The sequence below is a fragment of the Clupea harengus genome, chromosome 25, assembly GCF_900700415.2.
Source record: "Clupea harengus chromosome 25, Ch_v2.0.2, whole genome shotgun sequence".
Classification (NCBI taxonomy): domain Eukaryota; kingdom Metazoa; phylum Chordata; class Actinopteri; order Clupeiformes; family Clupeidae; genus Clupea; species Clupea harengus.
The window spans coordinates 7,212,219-7,236,956 of NC_045176.1; the positions used below are offsets into that span (position 1 = coordinate 7,212,219).

Genomic DNA, 24,738 nt, shown 5'->3' on the forward strand with positions numbered 1-24,738 from the left:
TATAGATATATGTAAGCATGTTATCCATATGTTACCATGATTTTATTGACCAAGGTAATAATAATTTGTCATACTATCAAGTCTACCGTATATATCTCCCTGGGTTAGAGCATCTGCTGAATAAACATCAATCTGACTGTAAATGCACCATTTCTTATTCTTCTATCCAGTGCTGTCGTAATCCCAGTCCGCGTGCCGTAATCCCAGTCCTCTGTTCTCAGATTATCCGCAGGAGGAGAGATCTCTCGGACATGCAGGGGGATTATAACCTTGAGTGGCCTCCCGATCAGGACAGCGAGCTGCTGACGTCCGAGGCGGAGACCCACAGCAGCCTCGTCAACTCCACCAGTCTCAAGTCCTCCCTCTGGGTGAGCACCTCCCCTGAGCACCTCCCCACCCTCCACCCCCGGCTCATGTCACGGAGACACACGCGCCTGGCTCTTATCCCCCTCAGGGGACCAAACAATCAGTCATAAGGGCTGGAGGTCAAACACTTTAGACCAGGAGGCTAAACGGTCGTGGCTGCTGGCGGCTTTTTAGCAGCAGAGGGCGTGTGTGCTTCGCCTCTGGATGTGTGCCACACCTGCCTGCCTGCCTGTCTGCCTGCCTGTCTGCCTACGCAGCGCTGGAGATGAAATGAGATGAGGGGATATTTAACACCTCTCCCCTCGCTCAGGTGTCCCGTCGACCTTCCGGAGGGCTCGGCCCTCCCTGAGAGATTAGTTGCTGCTCTGTCAGGATACATCGAGCTCAGCTGACTGTGCCTGAATATCACAGTCAGGCGGCTAAGATTAGCACTGCAGCTAAATGCCTTAGCAGAGCAGATCTCCTAGAGGAGGAGGAGGAGGAGGGCCATGCCATCTGACAGTAAAACTGCATTTGTGAGAAGCTGCAGGTATCTGTGATGGGAGAACTCTCTGCTCTTGTGTAATGAGTTCTCTTTCTAGTTTTTACACTCACACAGAAGGGGCGCCGGAGGGAAAGCTCCTGCAAATGATCGCTAATCTCCTTGAGCTTCTACTATTCCTCATTAAATCCTCTGTAAACATGAAGTCTTCACTGAAAGAAGTCCCTGAAAGAAAAGCCTGTACTCTCTTTGAAATCAGTTTACTAGGGATATGTGTATGTATGTGTGTGTTTGTGTGAGTGTTTGTATGTTTGTGTTTGTGTGCTTGTGTCCCTGTATGTGTGTGTGTGTGTGTGTGTGTGTGTGTGTGTGTGTGTGTGTGTGTGTGTGTGTGTGTGTGTGTGTGTGTGTGTGTGTGTGTGTGTGTGTGTGTGTGTGTGCATGTGTGTGTAGCAATGACCTTGTAATTCGCTGTTCTCACACGGTGCCCTGGCTATGGCCCGGAGTTATCAGTCATCTCCGCTAACTAGCACACACACACTGCGTCTGTCATCAGTCATCTCCGCTAACTAGCACACACACCCTGCGTCTGTCCTCTTTACCCCTCCCAGAGGTCCCGTTCGGCCTTCTCCCTACTCACCGACGGAACCCCGGACCCGTTCACGGAGCCGCAGAACGTAGAGGACACCCCTGCTGCGCCGCCCGGGCATGGGCTGAAGAAGGACGGCCTGCCCATCAAGCCCACCTGGAAGAGTGTCGACAGGCTGGACAACTCTAGTAAGAGCCTAGATGTCCTCTTTGAGTGATGTGCTTCTGGTGTGATATAAAAAAAAATGACCACATGGTGGAGCTAAGATATTTTCTACGCAGCAACTCTCTGCAGTACTGTGACTAAAGTTTTCCGTTTTTGTGTGTCTGTTTTTGTGTTTATTTGTGTGTGTGTGTGTGAGTGTGTGCATGTGTGGTTGTGCTTGTCTATGTGTGTGTGTGTGCGTGTTTGCGTGTCCGTGTGTGTGTGTTTGTCCCCGGGTGTTCGGAGGCGCGTCCGCAGTGCTGCAGAGCCCGGACGGTAACTGGATCGCCCAGCAGAGCACGCTGCTGTCCCGGCCCAGCCTGCTGGCCAAGCGCAAGAGCCTGGTGTTCAGCGTGCTGGAGAAAGAGTCCGGCGTGGTCTCGGCCTACGACCGGATGGGCTCCGACACCGAGGCCGAGCCGGACGGGGCTTGGGGCGCCCTGCTGGAGTTCCGCCGCAAGATGAAGACGCAAGGGGAGACGCAGGAGGAGGAGACGCAGGAGGAGGCCAACACCGGGACGGACACGGCGGGCTCCGACCTGGACAGTGCCGCCCCGATGAAGGTGGGCATGGACGGGGCCAGGCTGAGGTACCACAAGCCCCTGCTGTCCCTGCTGAAGAAGAGGGCGTCCCTGGTGCAACTCCACGCTCCGCCCCTCCGCCGGCCCAGCATTATCGACATGAACTTTAACCCCGACGCGGCGGACAGCAGCGAGGCGGACGAGGCGCAGACGGTGACGCCCACGAGGACGCGCAGGAGGAGGAGGAGCAGGAGGGAACACCTGGACGACAGCACCCAGCTGACACCATACTCCTCCTCAGTACCGGTGAGAGAGCACTCAGGACTGCACTAAGTGACTTAGGGAACATCAGGGGACCTTCGTAGGGTGGATTGTTTTCCTGAGTAACGGTACGGACACATGCCAACGACGCAAAGCGCTTCCATCGCTTTGAGTGCGCGTGGCGTAGCTTGTGGAAATAGCATAACAGTCTGGACTAGAGAGCTAGTTAGCAGGCTAGCCAGCTAGTAGACTATCTAGTCACTTGTGTTTATATCAAAACTGTCATTCTGTTAAAGTAAGCCCAGAATTAAATATGTAACATACCACAACAACAACAACCCCTTACAAGGCCATACAAGCCTTTCTTTTTAGCAAATTTAACAACCGAACGACGCCATAGTCCTGCAATTTTCAAACCAAAGTCGATCGTCGACGTCACAATGGCTTGCCTCCCGACAGAAATGAATGGGATTTAGAATTTCGCTTCCGTCGCGTCGCTGGCATGTGTTCGTACCGCAAGGAGTGTGTGAGGGCAGCAGATGTAAAGGACTCGAGTTCTTGTTTCTGTTATTGTGGGTTGTTTTGCTCACTTGGCGATGAAAGTTTAAGATGTCACCGTTGCATGATGACATTCTTACTTAAGTTTGTTTTAGTTCTCGATGAATTGACATCAGTGTGTAAAAATGTCAGTCTTAAAGTGATATACACTCGTGCCCCTCATCACATCGATGCTTGTCCAACAGGAGTACAGCACCCTGCCTCTGGACGATCTGGTGAGGATGCGCAACATGATGCAGGAGACGCCGCCCGTCCTCCTCACGTCCGACGACGGGATCACGTCGGACACCGAGACCCCGGACATTCTGAGCTCCGGCTACATGACCCCCGAGCCATTACAATGCCAACCGGGAGACATCATCTACAAGACCCCGGAGACCACCAAGACCAGAAGATCCCTGGACCAGGAGCTCACCTCCAGGTTACAGAAGTTGGCCAGCAAAGTCTCGCACTTTTCCTCCACCGAGGAAGAGCTGGACCGACTCGACGAGAAGATGAAGCGGCAGGACGGCAGCTCAGAGGAGAGTGAGGCAGAGGGCAGGGAGAGCAGGGCGCGAGAGGCCCTGTGGGACATGGAGGTAGAGGGGGACGGGAACACGGGAGCCGAGGGGGACACGAGCATCAGCGGTGACAGGCTAGCCGAGATGGACATCGACATGGAGGAGGTGAAGGAAGAGGGGCAGAAGTACATTCTGTCAGTCAGAGCTAAGGTGCAGGGCATCGGGGAGAAGATCCCGACGACGGCGAGGAGTCAGTCTCGCCACATGAGCCTCGCCTCGGTGGAGCCCACGTGGTGGGAGTCGCTGAGCGGCCTGTCCGGGGGGTCGCGGGAGGGGAGGCCACACGTCCGACACACGTCCGAGACGGAGTCCGAGGGAGCGAGCATAGACGAGATCCTGAACGACATGGTCAGGTCGTCCGAGATCGAGATCGAGAAAAGCACAGAGGCCTGGGAAAGGGTGGAGTGTAAAATCGAGGCCATGGACATCGGAGAGGACAAGGCGGAGGAGGTGCGGGCGACGGGGGAGGTGGAGAGAGACAAGCGAGGGGAGGGAAAGGAAAGTTGGGATGACGCCTTGAGTGGCAAGCGGAAGGGCAGGGAAGGGAACGTTGAGGCGCAGACAGCCAAAGGAAGAGATGGTGGGGTGAAATATGACGGAGACAACAACAGATTACTTCCGTCTGTGTGGCAGAGAGGGGATCAGAACAAGCTGGGTGGGAAGCGTAAGAAGGCCCACTCTGAGAAGGAGGTGCTAGCGAAGGGGGAGAGGAGAAGTGAGGAGCAGGAGCTCAGGGGAGGAGCGCACCAATCGAACGCCAAGCCATGCGTGGAACAGAGGGAGCCGCTGGGAAGGAGCCAGGTCCAGGATGGAGGGGTTTCAGAGGGGGCGGCGGCGGCGGTGGCGGAGCAAGACACCTGTCACGAGGTGCAGAGCGAGGAGGAGTCTTTTACCTTCAGGGCCGTCAGAGTTCATCTCGACAGGCCTGAGGCGAGCGAGAAAGGCTGTCAAGAGGAGGGGGTGAGGAAGAAAATGGAGGTCAAGGAGAACCGGCAGTCTAGGGGAGAGGAAATACCTCCACAGGAGAAAAAAGCGGAGAAATCTGGGGAAGAGGAGAGGGAGAGCGTAAAGATGGCCACCGTGAGTGACAAAGTGGCTGGGGACGGCGGCGCCAGAGGGTTCCTTGAAGAGAGCTCATCGTCCGACCCGAATCCGTACCCATCTCCGGACGACATTAAAAAAGTAAGCTGACCGGAGCTGAGCATGCGTGCAACTAACCTTCCTTGAGCTACTGCTGTCCTCATTCTCTCCTTTAAATCCTCTGCTCTTCTGGCTTCTCTCTTCCTTCCTTCCTCTCTGCTATGTTAGGATAGGTATGGCCTTGAACTAGAGCACAACCTGCAATTAATCTCCAATATGCTCCAGCAGGTGAGATAATAGTGGCAAAAAGGCTAGGTGCTGCAGGCATATTTGGTCGACAAATGTTTGACATTCATGTTTCTGAAATAAACAATAAAAATGTCTGTCTAAAATGTCAAATGCATTTGTACGGCATTACTGTATGTGCCGACCAAATGATGTTCTTCTCTGGCTTTATTTCCTATCTTTGACCTTTCTATGAAACATATACAGTTCATATACATTATATAGATATGGGTCTACCAGATATGTATTAGTAATAGATATTGATTGTCAGCCTGTGTGTGTGCGTGTGTGTATATACATCTCTGGTCTGTGTGTTTGGTTGGGATAGAAATACTCGGCTGCATCGCTGCGCAGCGTCACCACAGAGATGCTCCGCGTGCTGAACGCCACCGAGCAACTGATCCAGGGGGCGGAGGGGAGCGTCCAGGAGCCAGTGAGGCCCTCGGCCAGCAGGCCCTTGCCCAGCCTCTCCCCAGGCCAGAGCAGGAAGCTCAACGAGCAGCTCAGCAAGCTGGAGGAGAATGTGAGCAAGCTGTTTTTGTGTGTGTGTGTGTGTGTGTGTGTTTGTGTGTGTGTTTGGTGTGTGTGTGTGTGTGTGTGTGTGTGGGCGTGTGTGCGTGTGTGCGTGTGTGCGTGTGTGCGTGTGTGTGTGTGTCTGTGTGTCTGTGTGTGTGTGAGGTGGAGCTTTTTAAATAAAGATATTTAATCATGCTCAATCAGGCCTTAGGGACACATACAATTTATGGCGGCAATTAAACAGGAGCGCAAACACACTTTTATTACACCAGACTGCCTTTATTACACCTTTGCCTGTCAATCATGTCCTCTGTCACAGGTGTATGTGTCTGCAAGTACGGTGTACGGCCTGGAGGGGGAGCTAAGTGACCTGGATGCATGTGCGCGCCGCATAGGCCAGAGCACCACCGAGAGAGAGCTGGCACATCTGGAGGACCAGGTGGCCTCGGCCGCAGCCCAGGTGCAGCAGTCAGAGCTCCAGGTGCGTTCTGCCTGGATGCTTCTGTCTTCAGACCCAGCCCTGCTACACTGCATGGCGCTGCACTGGGGTCTGCTGTGCTTTGCCTGCCTCTGCCCACACACCTCTGTCCATTTACTCCACCCCACACACCTCTGTCCATTTACTCCACCCCACACACCTCTGTCCATTTACTCCACCCCACACACCTCTGTCCATTTACTCCACCTGTTCATCCCACACACCTTTGTCCATTTACTCCACCTGTCCACCCCACACACCTTTGTCCATTTAGTCCACCTGTCCATCCCACACACCTTTGTCCATTTTTAGCCACACGGCATGCTGCTCTACTGTTACTAAGTGCGTCTAAGTGCTAACCGTCACAGTGCTTGTATATGTGCCTCTGCATTCCTGCAAGGTACATTCACATCAAAAACTACTTTCTCATGTACCTTAGCAACTCACTTATAGTTTTGAGGTAGTTATTTGTGAACTGAAGGGTCTCTGACCAAAATGGCAGCAACCTCTGGCATCAAATGGCATCAAGTATTTCTACTGAACAGACCTAGATACATTTACTGGGCATCAAACAAACACTGGTTTCAGTCTTTGCTTTAATAATTTCAGTTGTAGGCTTGAATTGAAGAGTTCCTGGTACATTATAGTATGCATGTGTCTGGATGTATCATTTTTGTATCATTGCGCATTGCACAAGTGAGGGCTTCACCCTATAGTGTGGCACCCATATAACGTCCTTGTCCTTCAGGTCACTGACATTGCTGCAAGAATCAGAGCCTTGAAAACAGCGGGTCTGAACGTTGCGCCTCAAACACGTTTGTTCAAAGCTGGGAGCCCTACGCCCAAGGTATGGCACTGTGGCCGAAACCACTGGCAGGTTAAATACTATCCATTACTACTAATGATACTAGTAATACATCTTGTATCTTCCACCTCAGACACAAACCATAGACACATCGAGACAACAGAGGAGAAGACTGCCTGCGCCTCCCACAAAAGGTACCGTTAAAAACAGGACTTATTAAGTCAATTTCAGACTTGATCGTGGAGAAGAAATTAAAGGTCTTTTTGAGATAGTCATTTTATTTGCACTGCTAATGGGTAAAGCTGCTCAAAGTTCATAATATTGAGATAGCTGTGCTCTCTTGCCCTGTCCTCTTTAGAGAAAGAGCCTGCTGACATTTGAAGCTGTCTGCAACATGTCCAGCTCCTGACGCACTCTGCCCAAAGTTCAAGACCATCTGCACTCCTGTGCCTTGAAGCAGTGGAGCTCTGTACTGACGAGTGGAGAGAAGTGATCACTTTGCTAGACTGTTTCATCTTGCCAGTGCAATCTGTAACGAATACTCTTCGCCTTAAATCAATAGACAGGATGTCAATGACACTTGAACTACTACTGACAGCATTGTAGACCAGTAACATTGTGGACAGGTAAGAGCTGTTTGAAAACAAACAAAAAAAAGAAGATAAGAAAAATGAAAAGGTTTTGTATAGAATGTTTATAATGTGCAGTTTTCTTTTTAAGAAATATATTTTTTATTTCAGTGCAATTTTATTTACACTGTCTAATATTGCTGTGCTACTCCTGAGTCCTAAGATTGAACCTCTGAATGAAAAAAAAAAACACTCACGTCACAGCCTAAGCAATTGTGTCAGGCTGCTGTGATTCATCTATGTGTGATTTACAATCAGAGAAAAAAAAATGATCCTCTCTCTCTCTTGATATTGACTATCATCTGATGGTAAACATTAAGTAGATACTTCAGGGGGTATTTGTCCATGTATTAAAAAGGCTATGTGTTTGTGTGAAAAAACAAAACAAGTGTGAATCCTCACTGAATGATTTCCTCCCCAGAGCTCATGGACCTCTGATCCAGGTCTTAGGTTACCAGTGAAGGTGAAATGATATTGAAAAATACTTAATTTATTGTGACTGTAAAATAATAGACCTGAATAAATGTTGCATTATTTAATATTCACACTGTGTGCTGCATTGCCAACAAGCCTCAGAACTCACAGAAACATTGTGACCGTCCTAGGTACACTCATATTCTTCGCAGATTTCTGCTTTCGTGGTGTGTAGACCATTTTCTCCTCCTTGCAGTACCCATAATGGCCTGGAGAGGGCCTTCTATGTCTACGGAACTTCCCTTTGCCAGGCCCTCATATGGAGGAACAAACAACAGAGTGGGAGCGGAGGTGTACTGCCACCCATACTTAATGTGATGGACAGAACTGGATAAATAGGACCTGGGGCAGGGAACACAGGGCTGAAAGTGCCTGCAGGCTCAAGGCCAAAACAGGAGGGTGAAGGGGGGGGGGGGGAGCTTTGAAAGCCACAGAATGGAAAATAGGAGGGAGATCAAGCCTGACTAGCAAAGAGAGATGGGCAGAGAGGAAGGAAGGAGTGGGCACAGCGGGCACAGAGCAGTTGAGAGAGACTGGAGGGCATGAGCCAGAGCCAGGGGCCATGGCAGGAGAAAACCTTAGAAGGAGAGATTACACGGCTAAGCCAGGCTGCTCACAAGAGCAAGACTGTTCCTGGCAGACCACAGCAAACTAGCCAAAACCAGATATCCACACCGTGGCATGTCGACAACGCAGACCACCACCACAGAAGGGATCGCTCACTCAACTGGATTCTCAGACGCTCTCCTTCCCAGTGTTGGCCGAAACACGGGGATTCTGGGAATCGGTGTGGTCGATAATGACTGTTTAGTCTGTCACACCAATGCTGACATGCAGCTGTCAGCATGGTAAAACAGCATCATGTTGGCCACAGATGCAGTGCCAGTTAAACTAATAATGCAGTTCGTAATGTCAAAACATAAAAAAAATACTTTAGACCTACCACCATGATGTAATTCTGAGGGCACAAAGACAAAGCAGTATTTTTTTCAATATTCCCTCCCAATTTTCTGCAGTCGTTACATTTTCTGGGCCATAGAACAGTGAACACTTGCAGAGGAAATGACCAGAACCACAAACTATGCCTAGAGCAAAAAAAAAACAACTGACAGGCCATGGACTGACAAGCGGTTCCAAATGAGCCATTTTGTCTGTAGTGGTGAATGAGAAACTGCCCTTCGACAATATCGTCCAGTAACTGACCAGATCAAATGCTGATATAAATACATTTGCATTATTAAACCAAGTATGTTACAAGTTTGTACTGGGCCTACATCACTTTGACACAACTCTAGTAAGAGCATATATTTTAAGCTCATACTGAAGGGGCTCTGGGTGGGTTGTCCGCCTGTAAAACTCTTGGTCTGATGAAATCAGAGGGAGTGTCGCACCCGGGTCTCTATACAGCTGTGCTGCAGGTGGTACAGGGCCCTCATCTGTAATCATCCGCATAGCAACTGAGGACGGAGAAAAAGAGAAATGTTTTGTCTGTTTGACCTCCTATATAATAATCTCCGTTGGTTCATTGGCTCTTCATAGCTGTAAACATGTGTGAACAGAGGACTTTACATGTTTCAGTTTATGTGGACAAGATGTTAAATTCCTTGTGCTGACTGATTGGGGAGCTCCCACGACAGCCAGACCTCTCAATGTCACATGTACTATAACACATCGCGGCACGAACCCTTACGAACCCTTACGCTGCTACCTAAGCTTGGTTTGCAGCCACGTTGGAAACCTTTTGCAGCTGGAAAAAGAATCATTTCACAGCAAAGGCAGGTGAGGTTTTGAGTTACACTGCAAACATTCAGCTTTAAAAAACAAGAAAATAAAGTAATAACACGGGGGACACATTACTTAAAATAAGCCAAATTATCCAATTGATTTACCAAGACTTTTTAAAAACAAGTAAAAATATCTAGCCTCAAAGAACCCAAATATATGTTCAAACTAGTGTGGCCAGACAAGTACGTTTGTCTTGTTTCTGACTTTTGTACTTGTCAGTGGTGATCAAACAGCCTTATAATTATGGCAAGTTTCAAGCATTAACTTGCTCAGAATACAATCTCAGGAACAAGTTATAATACCTTATAATTAAGTTAAGTCAATTAAGATAATTAAGCACTGAAATGCTTGAAGCAAGTGAAATGCTCTAACATAAAAAATGCCTGGTAAGAAGAAATATCTTGTCAGACAAAAAACAAGCATATATTGTCCTGATTTAAGATATTTCATCTTGCTAAGATTTCAATTCATGCAGTGTAATGCTTTAATGATTGGTCTTTTCCTCACAAAAGTATTGAGTGGTTTAACCCTGTGTTTCAGATATATATGGTGTACTACTCGCTGTAGGTTTGTTTTTTTGTGTGTCTTATTTGGAGGTCTATCCACTGCCAAACTGATCTTCATCTGTTTCCGACTATTTTTTCTTGAAGTTGGTTCATTTACTGGCCATGATGCATTGGACCGTCCCTAATTCCATGCCAGGAAAACAGCTGCCTGGACATTCTGTTTCCTAACTCTACTCTCCCTTCTGCAGCAGGTTCAGCTCACAACAGAAAACAGCGTGTTATTGCCAGCGGAGTGAGGGCAAAACAAATGACTTATTTGTGTGACCTTTTGACCTCTCTGTTGTTTTTCTGTTTGAAGTACAGCTGGCTGTGTTGGTCATACGTGCCATGTTGACTGAACAGTATGGATGACTGTTCATTTTGACACCGTTCAAAACTTATTTTCCAAAAGACATCTCAGTTAGACAGCTGCATATCCACACACAGGCCAGTATCCTTCAAAACCGACTGGCGAAGAACAACAGCTCTCAGGAGAGTTTTTGGCCATTACCTGACACGGTTTGTCTTCTGGAAAAAAGATTCACATTCTGAAATTGCGAAAACAACTCCTTCTTTTTCACCCTACCAGACACCAAAACATCTGAACATCTGCTACAGAGATTAAATGGGCTGCTGTGGAGGAATTATGTGACAAGCTGAATCATGAAAAGTGCATCACTTTTATACACACAGAACGTTCCTTAAGGAAGAGTGGCAGTCGTTTAACCATCAGCTACTTGTTCAAAACAGCCCAGGGAAGCGCTTCTCCCCACTTTCAGACATTTTTGACCTAATGATAAACTTCACCTCAGTGCTATGGGTGTGTGTGTATGTGTGTGTGTGTGTGTGTGAGTGTGTGTGTGTGTGTGTGCTTGTGTGTGATTGTGATTGTGTGTGTGTGTGTGTGTGTGTGTGTGTGTGTGTGATTGTGTGTGTGTGTGTGTGTGTGTGTGTGTGATTGTGTGTGTGTGTGTGTGTGATTGTGTGTGTGTGTGTTTGTGTGTGTGTGATTGTGTCTGTGTGTGTGTGTGTGTGTGTGTGTGTGTGTGTGTGTGTGTGTGTGTGTTGTTTCCATAAAATGGAGCTCTGGGCTATTCATCACTGTGGCAGTTAAAGGTGGAGACAGTCATGCTGCCTGACTGCGAGGGTTTCGAAACTCCACAACCAACCCAACTCATCCCCTCCTCCTCCTCCTCCTCCTCCGTCAGTGTCTCTTCCCAGCACGTGTGTTGCTTGGCGACGACACATGATTGACAGGCACATCTTTGTCCTAACTGGTCGGGGTCTCCAGAGGTCATTTCATTTTTCCACCCTGTTATTCTCTACTGCAGAGCCTGACAAGGTCACCTCTACCCGAGTTACTCCCTCCAGAGCAGATTCTCCAGAAGAGAAAAAAATTTGAAGAATTTCAACAACTATAATGGAAAGGTGTTTTGAATTCATATCGATGGCTCTGATTTTATTCAACCGTGGACACATGACAAAGTCTGCAGTCACCGGGTAGCTCCCGCTGGTACTGCTGCCTCTGAATCTAACGTTCCTTTGGCTTTGAAATAATGACCTTCTCCCTCAGGATGCTGGGCTCATCCATGAAGTGTCCTATGTGCTGACCCACATAAGCACAGCTATGCAGCCACTGGATACACTGCGTAAGGCACAAAGCAGCCTGAATCTTGACAACGGACACGCAGATGTCCAGTGTTTGGTCAGGGCGTCAAAATAGTCAGCTATCACACAGTGACACTCAACCTGACCTGTTTGTCTTCACAGCAACCTCCATTGGGCATTGGGTGCGAGCAGTGACACCATTACCGGGTCATCTGGTTAACTAATCACCACACCTTGCTTGCCATTGGCATCTGGGTGCTTGTTGTTTCTAACCTTCCCCCTTTAGTTGTAACAGAAAGAACCTCAGGATGATTGTGACTTTGAAGTTATATGCAAATGTGTGTCTATGCACGTAATATTGTAATTGTAATTTATTTTTCAAGACAGGGACAGTGCACAATAAAACATTAATCTTGTACAACAAGAGAAAATGCATTATGCCAGGTTCTAGCAGATTGCTATTTTCCACCTGTAGTCCCTTTCATATGTTTTGTTTGGTCTTGTATCTAACCTCTCGTGATGTGGGAGGCAGTATGATCGTGGTTTCATTGCAGTCTGAGGTGTCTGCCCATGGTTGTATGGTTTGATTATTTGCATCGAATGCGATCTGATTTCATGGGTTTAATTGGTAACTAATGCTCCCTCTAGGCCACAGCGTTCCTCCAAGGAATGTCCTCTGGCGTTGCCATCCCTGCACACAAGGCAATGTCAGCCAAGACTGTTCTGGTTTATGATTCCCAGATGGTGGCGCGAGCTACCAAATGCTATCAGAGCAGAAGAATCTCTTGAAGACTCATCTATTCTGACAGCACCTCCTTGACTAACACCTCTAGCACCCTAACATTCCTAACTCACACTTACCATGCACTTCTTTACCTTAACTCCTTGCACTTGTCATATTGAGTAGATTTGGTACTTAGTGCTTACTCCCGGTCTCCCAATTCACTGAAGCTTGATTGTTGTAAGTTGCTTTGGATAAAAAAATGGATATAAATTTGTCATAGTTGTTATTATCAATTTAGATTTGACTTTACATTCAATTTGGTCAGTACTTGTAACAATTAAGCCTGTTGTTTATTGTGTCAACTGTTCATTCATTCATTCAGAATTCATATAATTCCTTGTGTGCCATATGTAAAATACATATATTTAATTATTAAACAAATGTCTTATATTGTTTGGTAATATTACAAGTAACAGTGTGAGAGACATATTAATTGTTCTTTAAGTGATCTTACCCTACATGATCTTACACTTGTGATATACCAAGTTAAATAATATTACCACTCATCATGCATTTTCCACCCGTAAAGTTCTAAAATGCATAATCCCTCCAATCCAGTGTTCTCCGTCCATCATTGATAACATTGTGATTGATAACTGTGATTGATAAGGTTGTGATTGCTTTACAGCTGTGAACAACAGCTCTGAGAACCAGGATTATGCCTTGGAGTTAAGAGCGAACACCATTCACTTTATTTAAGCAGAGGAAATACACAGATCCCAGAACTCTGAAAAAAGGCTCGTACAAATCCCATTTTCATATTTTGGAAACAGCATCTGAATACCATGCCATCCACTAAAGGTAATGATAACTCTCCCTACTTTTAGAGTTTTTTCAGATTTAAATTTAATAGTGTGATAAAAAAATAACATGCAAGACAACCAAACAAAAATAAGGTATTCAATCCAGTGCTTTAGAGTAGATCTAGCTACACGATTAGCTTCATGTAATGTAGACTGAGGGTGCACTATACATAGTCAATGAAGTCCTTATGCCATGGAGAAGACTTCCGATCCTGTACATTCACATTCTTGAGTCTTATTTCTGGGTGTGATGATATAGTGCAGATCCAGCATTGCTAATGTAACAATCGCAAAGACCGTGTTGCTTATTTGAGTGTGTGGTCTCTCTCGCGAGATAGTGGACAAGCAAGTATGTAGTCTGAACTGTCACTGCATCTTATCATGTGCTGGAACCCGGGGGGCGGTGGGGGGTAGGGGGGGGGGGGGGGGGGGGGGGGGGGGGGACACACAAAACCTGTGCAGGTCCCGGGTTAACTACGGCGCCTCCCTGTTGGGACGTCAGCGCGAAGGGCGATGCGTGTCAGCAGTGGTCCATGACTAAGAAACATTCCCTCTGCTCTGACACGATGAAGCGCTCTCTCGGGTCGGCCACCACGTAGCTCTCTCTCGGCTCTGACATGGCGTAGCCGTCCTTGTCCATCACCATGAAGCTCTCCTTGTCTCGGCCCACCACCTCCACCTCGGAGTAAGAGGGATGGCCAGACCCCCTGCGGAATTTCATAGCTGGCCATCTGGCAGGTCGTCGCTACAGGAATACAGATGGAGTAGAACGAAAGGGGCCAAGCGTCAGTTGGTGTCTATGTAGGATCAGCAGAGAGGCACCACTATATCTAGTTCCTATTATGGCGTTTTAAAACACAGTTGTCTCCTCCATAAAATATTTGTAATTTTGAAAAATGCTTGTGGTACAGGCAAATAGTAATTATGTGGTACAGGTAAATAGTAAGTGTCTGGTACAGGCAAATTATTGGTTGAAGGAAGCCACAGTTGCTTTCAGACAGGAATAATAGCTAACAATTAACCAATTAAGTTAATCAGACGTAATCAAGTTGTCACGGTACCTCTATAAAGAAGAGACTGGCAGAGGAGGTTGGGTGGTGGTACATGTAGACGGTCACCATGACAGCAGCCACCATCAGCACCGTGGCTAACAGGATACCAACAAGCAGTCCGGTCTGCAGCCTGTCCTCCTTCTGATCCTCGCTATCCCCTACCTGTCTGGCTGCAGCACACACACACACACACACACACACACCCACACACACATACACACACACACACATTCACACACACACACACCAAACCAAATCCCCTGTCATTATTCACCCTGACCTGAACCCTGACCCCTGAGCATCACTAAATAAGTAGAATTACTGTGACAGATGGCAAGAAAGTCAGGCGGAAATACTGGTGCTTTCATTCGTTAGGTTAGCCAGTGTTACAAAATATACACACATTACATTAAAGACTGGTGTTTTTCAAGAACATGTAATTTACAGTGTTTTATTAAAGTCTGCGGTGGAGGTGGTGACCCCGGGACTGCAGTTCCTGCGATTCTGCAAATTTCTGTCTTTCTCGTAAAGTAAACAGACAATGATTTATTAACCTATATAAACATTGCACACTGAGCACTTTCAATCAGCCCCAGTGGAATTGTCTCATTGACTCCTGCGTTTGCCAGCTAAATGGTAAAAGTCAGTCATTTGTACACTGTTCACACAAACTACACAGCAAAACAACTGAGTTGAATGAAATTATTTAAATGACTTACATCCTTCATCAACCATGTGCAAGGCAAGCTTTGTGTCATCTGCAAAGAAACACAACAAAGAAGCAAAACATATGGTGAGGCAGGGTGGCAAATCACACAGCCCTGCTCTATAATCTAACACTCGACCTATTTTGTCTTAATAAAACAAAAAGAAGAAAAAAAAAGGGAATCCGTCAGAATCTCAGATCTTTCATGTGATTCTTCTCATCGAACCGAGCAGCACAAGCCAAAAAAATCCCCTTTTATGAGGTTTAATTCTATCACTCTCCCATGAACTACAGACACTATGTGTGGTTTAATTAGAGTGAGACCCTGTAAAAGAAAGACCATACGCACTCAACAAGAGCTGCTAAAACAATCACGGGGACAGATTTACAATGCAGTGGAAGTAGGCCGACACGAAGCGCGTGCGTGAAACGGGGGCTTGTAAACACAGCGCAGCTGCAGCTGGTGGAGCTCGCGGCTCAGCAAATGTGACACTAAGTGGTGTTCCCTGCCTTGGCCAAGCCTATAGCGGACGCACGACGCAAATGTTCAGCTTGCTTGTTTGCGGTTCTTAATGGAGGTATATGAGTTCAGCACTGCTGAGGTGCCTGTCTGGAATCTCAATGAGATAACGTCGCAAATCTGCTGCTGCTACTCACTGCAACAATTAAGAGGAGTAGCAGGCCTAATATTACGACTAACAGGAATATTAAAAAACGTATCCTCATTTTCTAACGGCGGTAACATAAATCACTTCATCTGGAAGCAGAGCCAACCCACTGCACGGCTCTAATAGCTTTTTCCAGGCGCTGTGAGGAGAAAACTGGGACAGGATTTCAACCATGCTGAGAGTTCATCCTGAATGTTACTGCAGGGACTGTCAGGGACTTTTACACGGTAAACCAGGGCAGCGGAAGAATTTCCTGATCTGCTGCGTAAGGTGCAGTGGTGACCCAGCAGTGTTCTGGGAGATCTCAGCACGGCCCCGTGCCTCTGAGCTCCAAACTCTCACGGGCCCTGTCAAGATGCACACATTCAGAGCATTTACCGCAAGTAGTTTCTTATATCCTAAACCAGAGAAAATGACTGACTGAAGCGTGTAGAGCAGCATCTCCATCGTGCACGAGTGAGCCAAGCAGAGAACCCTGGGGAGAGCTCATCTCAACCTCTTCTCTTCTTCCTCTTTTTTTTTTGTTGCAGACGCAATCTGCCAGAACAACATTCCAGGTTCTTGTCACAACATGCAGTTCTAGGGCAGGTTTTACAGTGCGTGGAATCCTTGATATCTTTTTGATGTCTAAGAGATTGTTTGCATGTCGTCCCATGCCTCTCATTATCGCATTCTGATGTATACTGTCATGTCTGAAGTAGATGTGTGCTAACTATGTATTTGTATACTATTATATGTATTTGTATACTATTTTTGTGTACTATACTATTTGTATACTATGCGTTTGTATATTTATACTGCATGCTGAGTCTGAGATAGAGAAGTGGGTCACCAACCCTCGGTGGGAGTGCTGGTTGGCAGCTGTGTGGTGAAGAATGTTGGGTTTGCCCTCCCGGTAGTGGAGATGGCGGTGGAAAGGAAGGTAGTGGAGACAGCGGTGGTGGTTCTTTGTCCCACTGTAGTTGTTGTCTTCACGTTGTTGTCTGTTGTTGCCACAGGCGATGCCTGCGTCGCACTCATTTCCATGCTGATGGCGCAGCTCTGGTTTCTCACCTGAGCCAAATGGGGAAAAAAACACACTTGAGCAACACTCTCATCATATGAGAAATGACCGGTGATTCTAAGATAATTAAATATGTCCGGGCACCTCATCTTGGCATCCACTGTCCACCCAGTCCTGGCGGTTTCGGTCAAATCCGCTGGAACATCTGGCAGAGGAGAGGCATTTTGTTAGCCATGAGGAGTAGAGAGGAGGAGGAGGGCCAAATAAATGCAACGTTTCAATGCGGCCCAGCAGCGTCACAAACCCAGAGATTCAATTCTCTTCTGCAGTGGTCTGCAGCCACTAACCTTGACAGGTGTCCAACAGCACAAAACATGACAAATTACAATGCGAAAAAACCTATTTAGTTCCACCACGGGATCCCACTTTGAAAGTAAAATGGGCTTGGCTGTGATCATCATTATTCAGTACATCTCGGCTGTTCAGCTTAAACTCACATTAATCTCCGACCAAACGACACTCGCTGAGGAATGCTGAACGAGGCCGTGTTTATTATACATTATATCAGTGGCTAATTCATCTGTCTGTCCCAATGCTGTACAGCGCAGGAATAATGATATACGGCAGCTGGAACACAGACACAATGTGATTGCAAGACCAAATTGCATTAAGCTCGGGAGGACAGCTTATCGCCACATTGACTTTGAAGTTTAAACTTGGGGAAAACAGATGAAGGTTGCATCTGCAGGCACTGCTATGTTTTAAAAATCTCTCATTTTGTGTGAATACTCCCGTAGTCATTCTGCAGGGCATGGATTTTCACAATTGTGAACTGTGAAAAAATGAAGAATCAATAACTCTGTGATTGCAACACTACGCCAAAAAGAGCTGAATAAAATGTGTGTATCACCTCCTGGTCTGATGTCAGTTATCCAAAAACAAAACCCACTGGAGGACTGTGACAGTAAAAATGAAATATATACGCACACCCAAGATTGAAAAAAAAAAAAAAAAGCTCAAAATGCAGCAACTCTGTCAAGACATTTTCATTTATATTAATCAGAAGCATTCCACCATTCAGTGACTGTACCTCTGCAGTCGACTGCACCAGCTGCAGTTGAAGCTGATTTGAGCGGTGACACATGGCTCACAGCTGGAGAACTGCAGGCAGGCTGAGAGGAGACAGGCAAGAGGACAAGGGAGTGCATGTGTTTTCAGAAGGCAGCCATAAACTTGATACTATTTCGGTTACAGCGTACGCCTTTAATATTAAAGAGGCACAAGGCTCGATAAATGCACTCCGTGCTGCAAGCTCAGTAAATAAGCTGGCCGTGGATGAGACTGAGATTAGCATCAGTGGAGGAAGATGGCAGATGGATCTCAGGGTTGTTTATGAGGACCTACTGGGTTGCGGCAGCATCTCCATGGCACTGCTGTTGGTAATCTTGGATTTCAGCAGTTCCACTCTGTGGTATTCATAGATGGTCCTCCTGCGCACGTCTGATGCATGACAACAAGATGAAATGATCAGTGATCATTTGAAAGAGAAAAGAAGAACTATTGTTACAGATGGGTGGAAGCAAGGATAAAAAATAACAGAGGGTCACCCTTACTCGGTATCTGCTGTATCTTGTGAAGAACGACAAACGCATCAGACAGTCCCACTTTGACGGGGTGGTTCACAGAGCTGATGTCACTGATGTCGATAGGAACCTGACAGAGCGGAGAAAACAATCAGCACCTTTCCTAGTCGGCCATAGTTGGATTTACTCTCTAAATAGCTTTGCTCATTCGTCATAGACCAACAGTGTCTGTCTTAACGTGACTGAGGGGGGCCAGACCTGTCTGTCTGACGTGACTGAGGGGGGGGGGGGGGGGCAGACCTGTCTGTCTGATGTGACTGAGGGGGGGGGGGGGGCAGACCTGTCTGTCTGATGTGACTGAGGGGGGGCCAGACCTGTCTGTCTGACGTGACTGAGGGGGGGGCCAGACCTGTCTGTCTAATGTGACTGAGGGGGGCCAGACCTGTCTGTCTGACGTGACTGAGGGGGGGGGCCAGACCTGTCTGTCTTAACATGATTTAGGGGGGGCCAGATCTGTCTGTCTGAACGTGACTGAGGTGGGGCCAGACCTGTTTGTAGAAAAACACAATCCTTCCGTCACTGTGCAGCGTGGCCTGGAAGGTGAAGCTTCCAAGGTGGTAGCTATCCTGGAGATGGACGTTGTCCCACTGCACGACCAGCGCCGTGCCTAGCACACAGAGAGAGAGAGAGAGAGAGAGAGAGAGGTGCAGCAAGAGCAAGCTAGGTCAGATGCAGAGATTGCACACACAGACAAACTGGGTCAGTTTCAGTAAGCCATTGATCACCCTCGGTGAGAGCTGGATTTTTAGTTTGAGTCGGTCTCCAACATCGATCACACAGACAGTTTTATCGCGCTGTCAGAGATAGCCCCACAGTGTCACATCACATAAAAAAGGGCCTATGCCCAAAACTGCACGCCACGCCACGCCCTGTGACCTAGTTGTATGTGATGTGGGTCCAGAGATTATGCAAAATCAGTCAGCTAATAACATTTGCTGAGCACAATACAATCAAAATCAAATTAAAATTCTGTTGGAAGATAGTGTTTTTTGTCTTGCACACAAGGCTGTTGAATCTACAAAACACTCTATTGGTATAATATTTAGGTCACTAGTCTGTAGAGACAAGGCTAGTTTACTTACCTAAAGACATTACTAAAACAAGACGATAGCTAGCTTGCGTCAGTGTCTTGACATACCATTGTCAAAGTAAATGACGGTGGAGTTTCTGGACAGACTGGGGTCAAAGTTGGCCATGAGGGGGGCGATGTACTGGGTGGCTGTCAGCAGCCTGTGAATGATGTCCCCGGTGTAGATGAAACCTGGACACAGAGATGTGAACGGTCATTGAGGGAACAGCCACACCTACGCTCGCCTTGTGAGAAGCTCCGTTTCATTTTATAGCAGCCAGCAAATGAGGCCTCACCGCCAGTGGCGACTGTAAGCTCTCGCAGCAGGTGTCCATAGAAAGGGAAATCAAATGAGAGATTCACCCTCTGCAAAAAAGAAAACAACAACAACAAATGATACACTGAAACTGGTGAGACGCACCCTGTCTGCAAAACAACACGATTGTGGTTTTGCCAACCATTTTTCTTCTTCAATGATAAACAAAGGGTTCTATTGACAGCTCTCCGCCCTCGTCTCACCGGTGAGGGAGCCCTGACCGGTGATGACCCTCAGGCTTACCGCTGCTTGTCGGTGGGTGTTGGAGAGGATCCCGTGGATCTTTGCCTTGTCCATCTGCTCAATATCCACCCACAGCTCGGCAATCCCAGCATCCGAGGGTCCATACATTTTGGAGATGTAGTAGCTATGATCCATGTCTCTCTGTAAAAGACGGAGGATACCAGACTGTTAATGTATGGAGGAAACACAGTTAATATGCAAATCGTTTCCTGAGAGAGAAAGTCGGGCCTCTGAGGAATTACTGTATGTTGTTATATAATGAGTTCATGCATAATGCAATTAACTGGGGGTGATTGGTGAGAAAATAACTGCGTGCCTAGAAAATGTGAGGACATTTATTAAATCTTTATTATTATTATTATTATAGCATTATTACTTCTGAAAAGCAAGGTGACCCTTTTTATTTCCACAAGCCTAACGGACCAAATCCATTCAGTTAGCCTTTTTCTGCCGACAACGTGGTCTGTTTCAAGAGCACAGTGATGCAAATCCACTCTCTTTGTGAGAGGGAGATTGTAATATTTTTTGGATGAGTTCTCTTGCTCTGCGGCTCTACCTCAATCTGAGACTCGTTGTCCCGGCTGTCGTCTGTCACCACATCAGAGAAGCGCTCAGGCTCCGGCTTCTCCTGGTAGTGCCGCGGGTCCAACTCCTGGCCCTGCCGGCCCCAGGCCCGCTCTTCCGGCCTGGACGGGGACAGCCACCTCTTCCATCTCCTGCCGTGTGGCTCGAAGCCCAACTCTACCCTCTGCTCTTGGAGAATGTCCAGGTGGTCATAGGTGGGAACTGAAACAAAGAGGAGACCACCGGAGCCTTTACTAGAGGTGTACTGAGCCATTTTTTTGGTGGTTACCTGACACACAGATGACACACATTGGCAGAGAACTGGATTTTTGTGGTAAATAAATTCCAAACATAGCTATGCTACTTTTAAGCAATATTCCATCCATACACTGATGACAGTCCAGTGGAATGATCTGCAGGCCAAACAAACACACTCCAACTTCCTGACAAGAGTGTGTTCAAATGCTTTTTTTTTTTCTCGGGTGAGTGAAAACATGCCACACATTCCTCACACAGGCCCACATGGAGGGTAGGATGGGGGCAGTGGCAATGTTTTGTCTGGGGTGTCGGAAAAGTTCCCGATGACAATCGCAGTATCTGTCTAGTGTCTAATGCCTTTTTTTCCAACCATTTCAAAACATCAACACTATCACACTGATGAAAATACCAGAACAAAACAAAACATGTTTACAGAAATGAGTGTGTCACACACTACTGAGGTAGAGAAAGGAGGGGATTTAAAGTGAAGCAGCTACTGTAGGACTGAATGTCTGGTTATGTGATATTACAAGTATTTAATATGCAACCTCGCAAACTGGGAAAATATTCCCTTCTGTGTATTACCGGGCAAAATGTAGCGCACCAGCAATTTGAGCCATGATCCTTTGTGAGAGAGTCTTAGTCTCAGGACAGTTACAACAGAACTGTTTCTCAGATTTACTGAACACGTAGATTGCTGTAGCTGTTTCCGTTGAAAGAGCATGTCTAGGTTAACACAGCTCAACTACACTGGCTCATAGGCTGACGGATTCGTCCGAGTTTCCATTCCACTGAGCTCAAGCAGCAGATTGGCTGCTTAGCATTTATCTCGGAATCTCAGACGTCTGACCTGAGTTTGCTGTCACATTTTTTCGTCGCCAATGTGAGACAAAAGGCACACAATATGTATTACCTGACACGTAGTACTCACCAAGGGCTCTCTGATTCAATTCCCTTCCCACAAACCTTTGACACTTTTCCAAAAGCTCACAGTGTGTTGTGAAGAAAAACTCAAAAGCAGTTTCTCTCCTTATACATCAATGGCCATTTCCTGGTATAAGTTGAGGAGGTTTCCAAAGTGCATTTTACCAAGAGCGACAATAAGGTTTTTTTTAATGAAGAAAGGTGCAGTGCTTCAACTGCCAAGATCAAGCAAGGCAGGGTAACCTTAATGAAAGCATGAATGCACAGGGAATTGTACCGTGAGGATGTTAATGTTGTAAAGTATTTATCTTTGTAGTCAAATATTATATCTATATAACATAGTATATATCTAATATAATATCATAATATCATAACAATTTGTATCTAATCGAACAGGTGTAAGAAGTAAATTCTACGGATGCAACTGTGCAAATTGTCTGTGAAAAGCCAAAGGTAGAGAAATCTTTGAATGTTCACACAGAATGCACGTAGCATAAATATCATGTTTAAGTAAACACATCAGTTGCCATACTTAGAGTCATCATCAATGGCACATCAGTATAGCTGAAGAGAATATACTTTGAACCACCATTAGCAATGGAGTGTGGTAGGTGGAGAGGGCATACTTAGTCATCATCAATGGGACATACGTATGCCTGAAGATGGCATACTTAAAGCCACCATGAATGGGGCATAAGTGTAGTTGAAGAACCCTGCTGGATTTGGCCTTTGTGTTTGACTTGACTTTTGTGCTTGACTTGTGCTTGTTAAAGGCTGCTTAAGGACATACGCCTTAACCTGTTGTGAGTATGGAGAGCGGTGGGTCTGGGATGGCAGGCCCCACTGTTGAGCCTCTCCGAGGTGTGGTGGGGACATCTGCCTGTTTTGGGAAGTCCCCAGTCAATAGGAATTTAACATCATTTCCTGTGTGTAACTGAAATAATGCACTATATCATTTCAAATTGATTGAAGATCTTGAAGTTGTAGATGGCACGCTTTGCCCCATCTTAAGGATGACACTAATCCTTGACATCTCCTTACAATAGCAAGAAAAGCACCTTTTACATTTACATTTAGTCATTTAGCAGACGCTTTTACACACACACACACACACACAACAATGGCAGTGACCACACAGTACAGTAGTGTGGTTCCCACAGTATTTCGTCACCAAACATGTGACCACAAGAAGCCGATGCTCGTGTCTTAAACAGGGGCCTCCTATTCTCAGGTGACTACTACATACGCACAAAGCCTTTCCTCCAGACGGCACAACTGTCAGTTGCCTGTGATGTTATTTCTCTTCCTCCACCCGTCTCCCAGTCTCACACTGTTTGCTCAGAAATGCAGACATCTTAACTGATTTCAAGAGCTACACAAGAAACCTAGTGAGAGGGTTTCTAAATGTTAATCAGTGTCATCAATATTTATATAAATATCTATAAGATTATTTTATCTACTGTAAGTAATTATACTGCCAAGCAGCTTACAGCAGCTGATTTAGTCAAGTATAACGACGATCACTAATGTTGATTTGGAAAGATTTACGGCTTGAGCAACTTTCTTTCGTTTTTTTCTCACATTAGGCACAGATTCTATACTACGTTATAAGAAATAGAAAAGGCTCGTTTGCAAAGGAGGAAACGTCTCTTTTAATCAATTGTCTAAAATGATTAGAGCTTAATTTCAATGTAAACGATCAGTAGGTTTATAGTTTAAACATCGGATGACTATGCTGAAACAATGACAGGGAAGGGATGATAATGTTCTTTCATTTTGCCTCCTGATAATGCTGCACACAGTTCCATAGCCTGTGGCAGAATTGGCACTTGTTTCGAGCGTGAGAATAGCCTACGACCCAATCATGCAGGCGTGTTACTCAGTACGGTACAAACTCCACGGCACAAGGCCAATTCAATTTAGACATGAAAGACAAAAATAATTCCCGTTAATAGAAGCGAAGAGAACAGAGGACTGACGTGCGTGATCCATGCTATATGCATAACTCACCGTCCGCGGATATAAGTTCCTCGCAGGTTATTTTCACCAGTGAAAACAGACACACTCCAATAAGACTAAATTGAGTAACCATCGCCATGCCCGCCGACTTCTTCCTCCAATAACACCTTTTGTTCTTGTTGTTCTTCAGACTTCTTAAGGAAATGATACAGTGTATCCAAAATATCTGCTATGAAGAGTCCATTGTCGGATAAAATGTATCCTCTGCCGCCACCGATCTTAGGACAATGCTTGGAAGACACAGTCTATCTGGAGCCAGGAATATATCTTTTTTGTGAGAATAGTGCTTGCAATAGTTAACAGTCTAAAGTTCCGAGTGGTGCACAATCGCCTCGTTTCAAACAACCCGAATCCATTCTCAAGCGACGTCCGTGCAATACTTATTCGCCCCCATAAATATCCTGAAGGCAGTTTTACTTAGGGTGCCATTACTAAACCAGTAAGTCCAAAGAAGTTGTTGAAAGTACAAACAGACTGTGCGCTGTTAATTGCTTTTATGTGAACTATGCTATAGTAAGGTATAGAGTGAGGTTCCGTGGTTCGGAAGCGTGTCTAGACTGTCGAAGTCAGACTGCAGCCGCGGTTTGTTTTTAAGCAAATGGTGCCTGCGTGCATCACGCCGCTATGTCTGACGCTAGATCACACTTTCTTGTAATAGCTGCACCCCACTCGCTCTGACAGAGACCACCGTCATAATTCTGCACACTACACAGAAAAAAGCAGTCTTACACATGACCCTGCATAGTTAGTAAACTAATATAGCCTGTGTGTATGCTCATGGTTTTTCTGGGACTTCATTTCAAACAAACCTTGTCAATGTTTGACTCGTTTCAGGATTCCGTATGGCTTGGTGGTCTGAATGCAAATGGTGGTTAATGCAACGTTAAAATGTAACGTTTTAGTTTCCATGTGCAATCGATATCTCTGAAATAAGCAACTCC

At 46.4% G+C, this 24,738-nt stretch overlaps 2 protein-coding genes across 2 annotated transcripts in view; one reads left to right on the forward strand and one right to left on the reverse strand.

The window, feature by feature from the left end:
* Positions 1–7,878, forward strand: part of myripa (myosin VIIA and Rab interacting protein a) — a 33,842-nt gene extending 25,964 nt beyond the window's left edge. The window contains exons 9-18 of the mRNA XM_031562795.1: positions 222–368; positions 1,459–1,624; positions 1,887–2,467; positions 3,166–4,722; positions 4,849–4,908; positions 5,234–5,428; positions 5,741–5,902; positions 6,648–6,746; positions 6,838–6,898; positions 7,063–7,878. Coding sequence (XP_031418655.1) covers positions 222–368; positions 1,459–1,624; positions 1,887–2,467; positions 3,166–4,722; positions 4,849–4,908; positions 5,234–5,428; positions 5,741–5,902; positions 6,648–6,746; positions 6,838–6,898; positions 7,063–7,085 — 3,051 coding nt within the window. The 3' untranslated portion in view covers positions 7,086–7,878. The remainder of the gene's footprint in view (positions 1–221; positions 369–1,458; positions 1,625–1,886; positions 2,468–3,165; positions 4,723–4,848; positions 4,909–5,233; positions 5,429–5,740; positions 5,903–6,647; positions 6,747–6,837; positions 6,899–7,062) is intronic.
* Positions 7,879–13,767: 5,889 nt separating this feature from the next.
* plxdc2a (plexin domain containing 2a) lies at positions 13,768–24,435 on the reverse strand. Its single transcript, XM_012835873.3, has 14 exons — positions 23,789–24,435; positions 20,589–20,818; positions 20,033–20,173; positions 19,770–19,839; positions 19,543–19,665; positions 18,893–19,011; positions 18,375–18,474; positions 18,166–18,261; positions 17,852–17,933; positions 16,906–16,966; positions 16,595–16,811; positions 15,104–15,142; positions 14,394–14,554; positions 13,768–14,077 (listed from the first exon to the last, which is right to left on the reverse strand). Exons 1-14 carry the CDS (start codon positions 23,874–23,876, stop codon positions 13,853–13,855), a joined length of 1,752 nt encoding a protein of 583 aa, XP_012691327.1. The 5' UTR covers positions 23,877–24,435; the 3' UTR covers positions 13,768–13,852.
* Between the last annotated feature and the right edge of the window lie 303 nt (positions 24,436–24,738).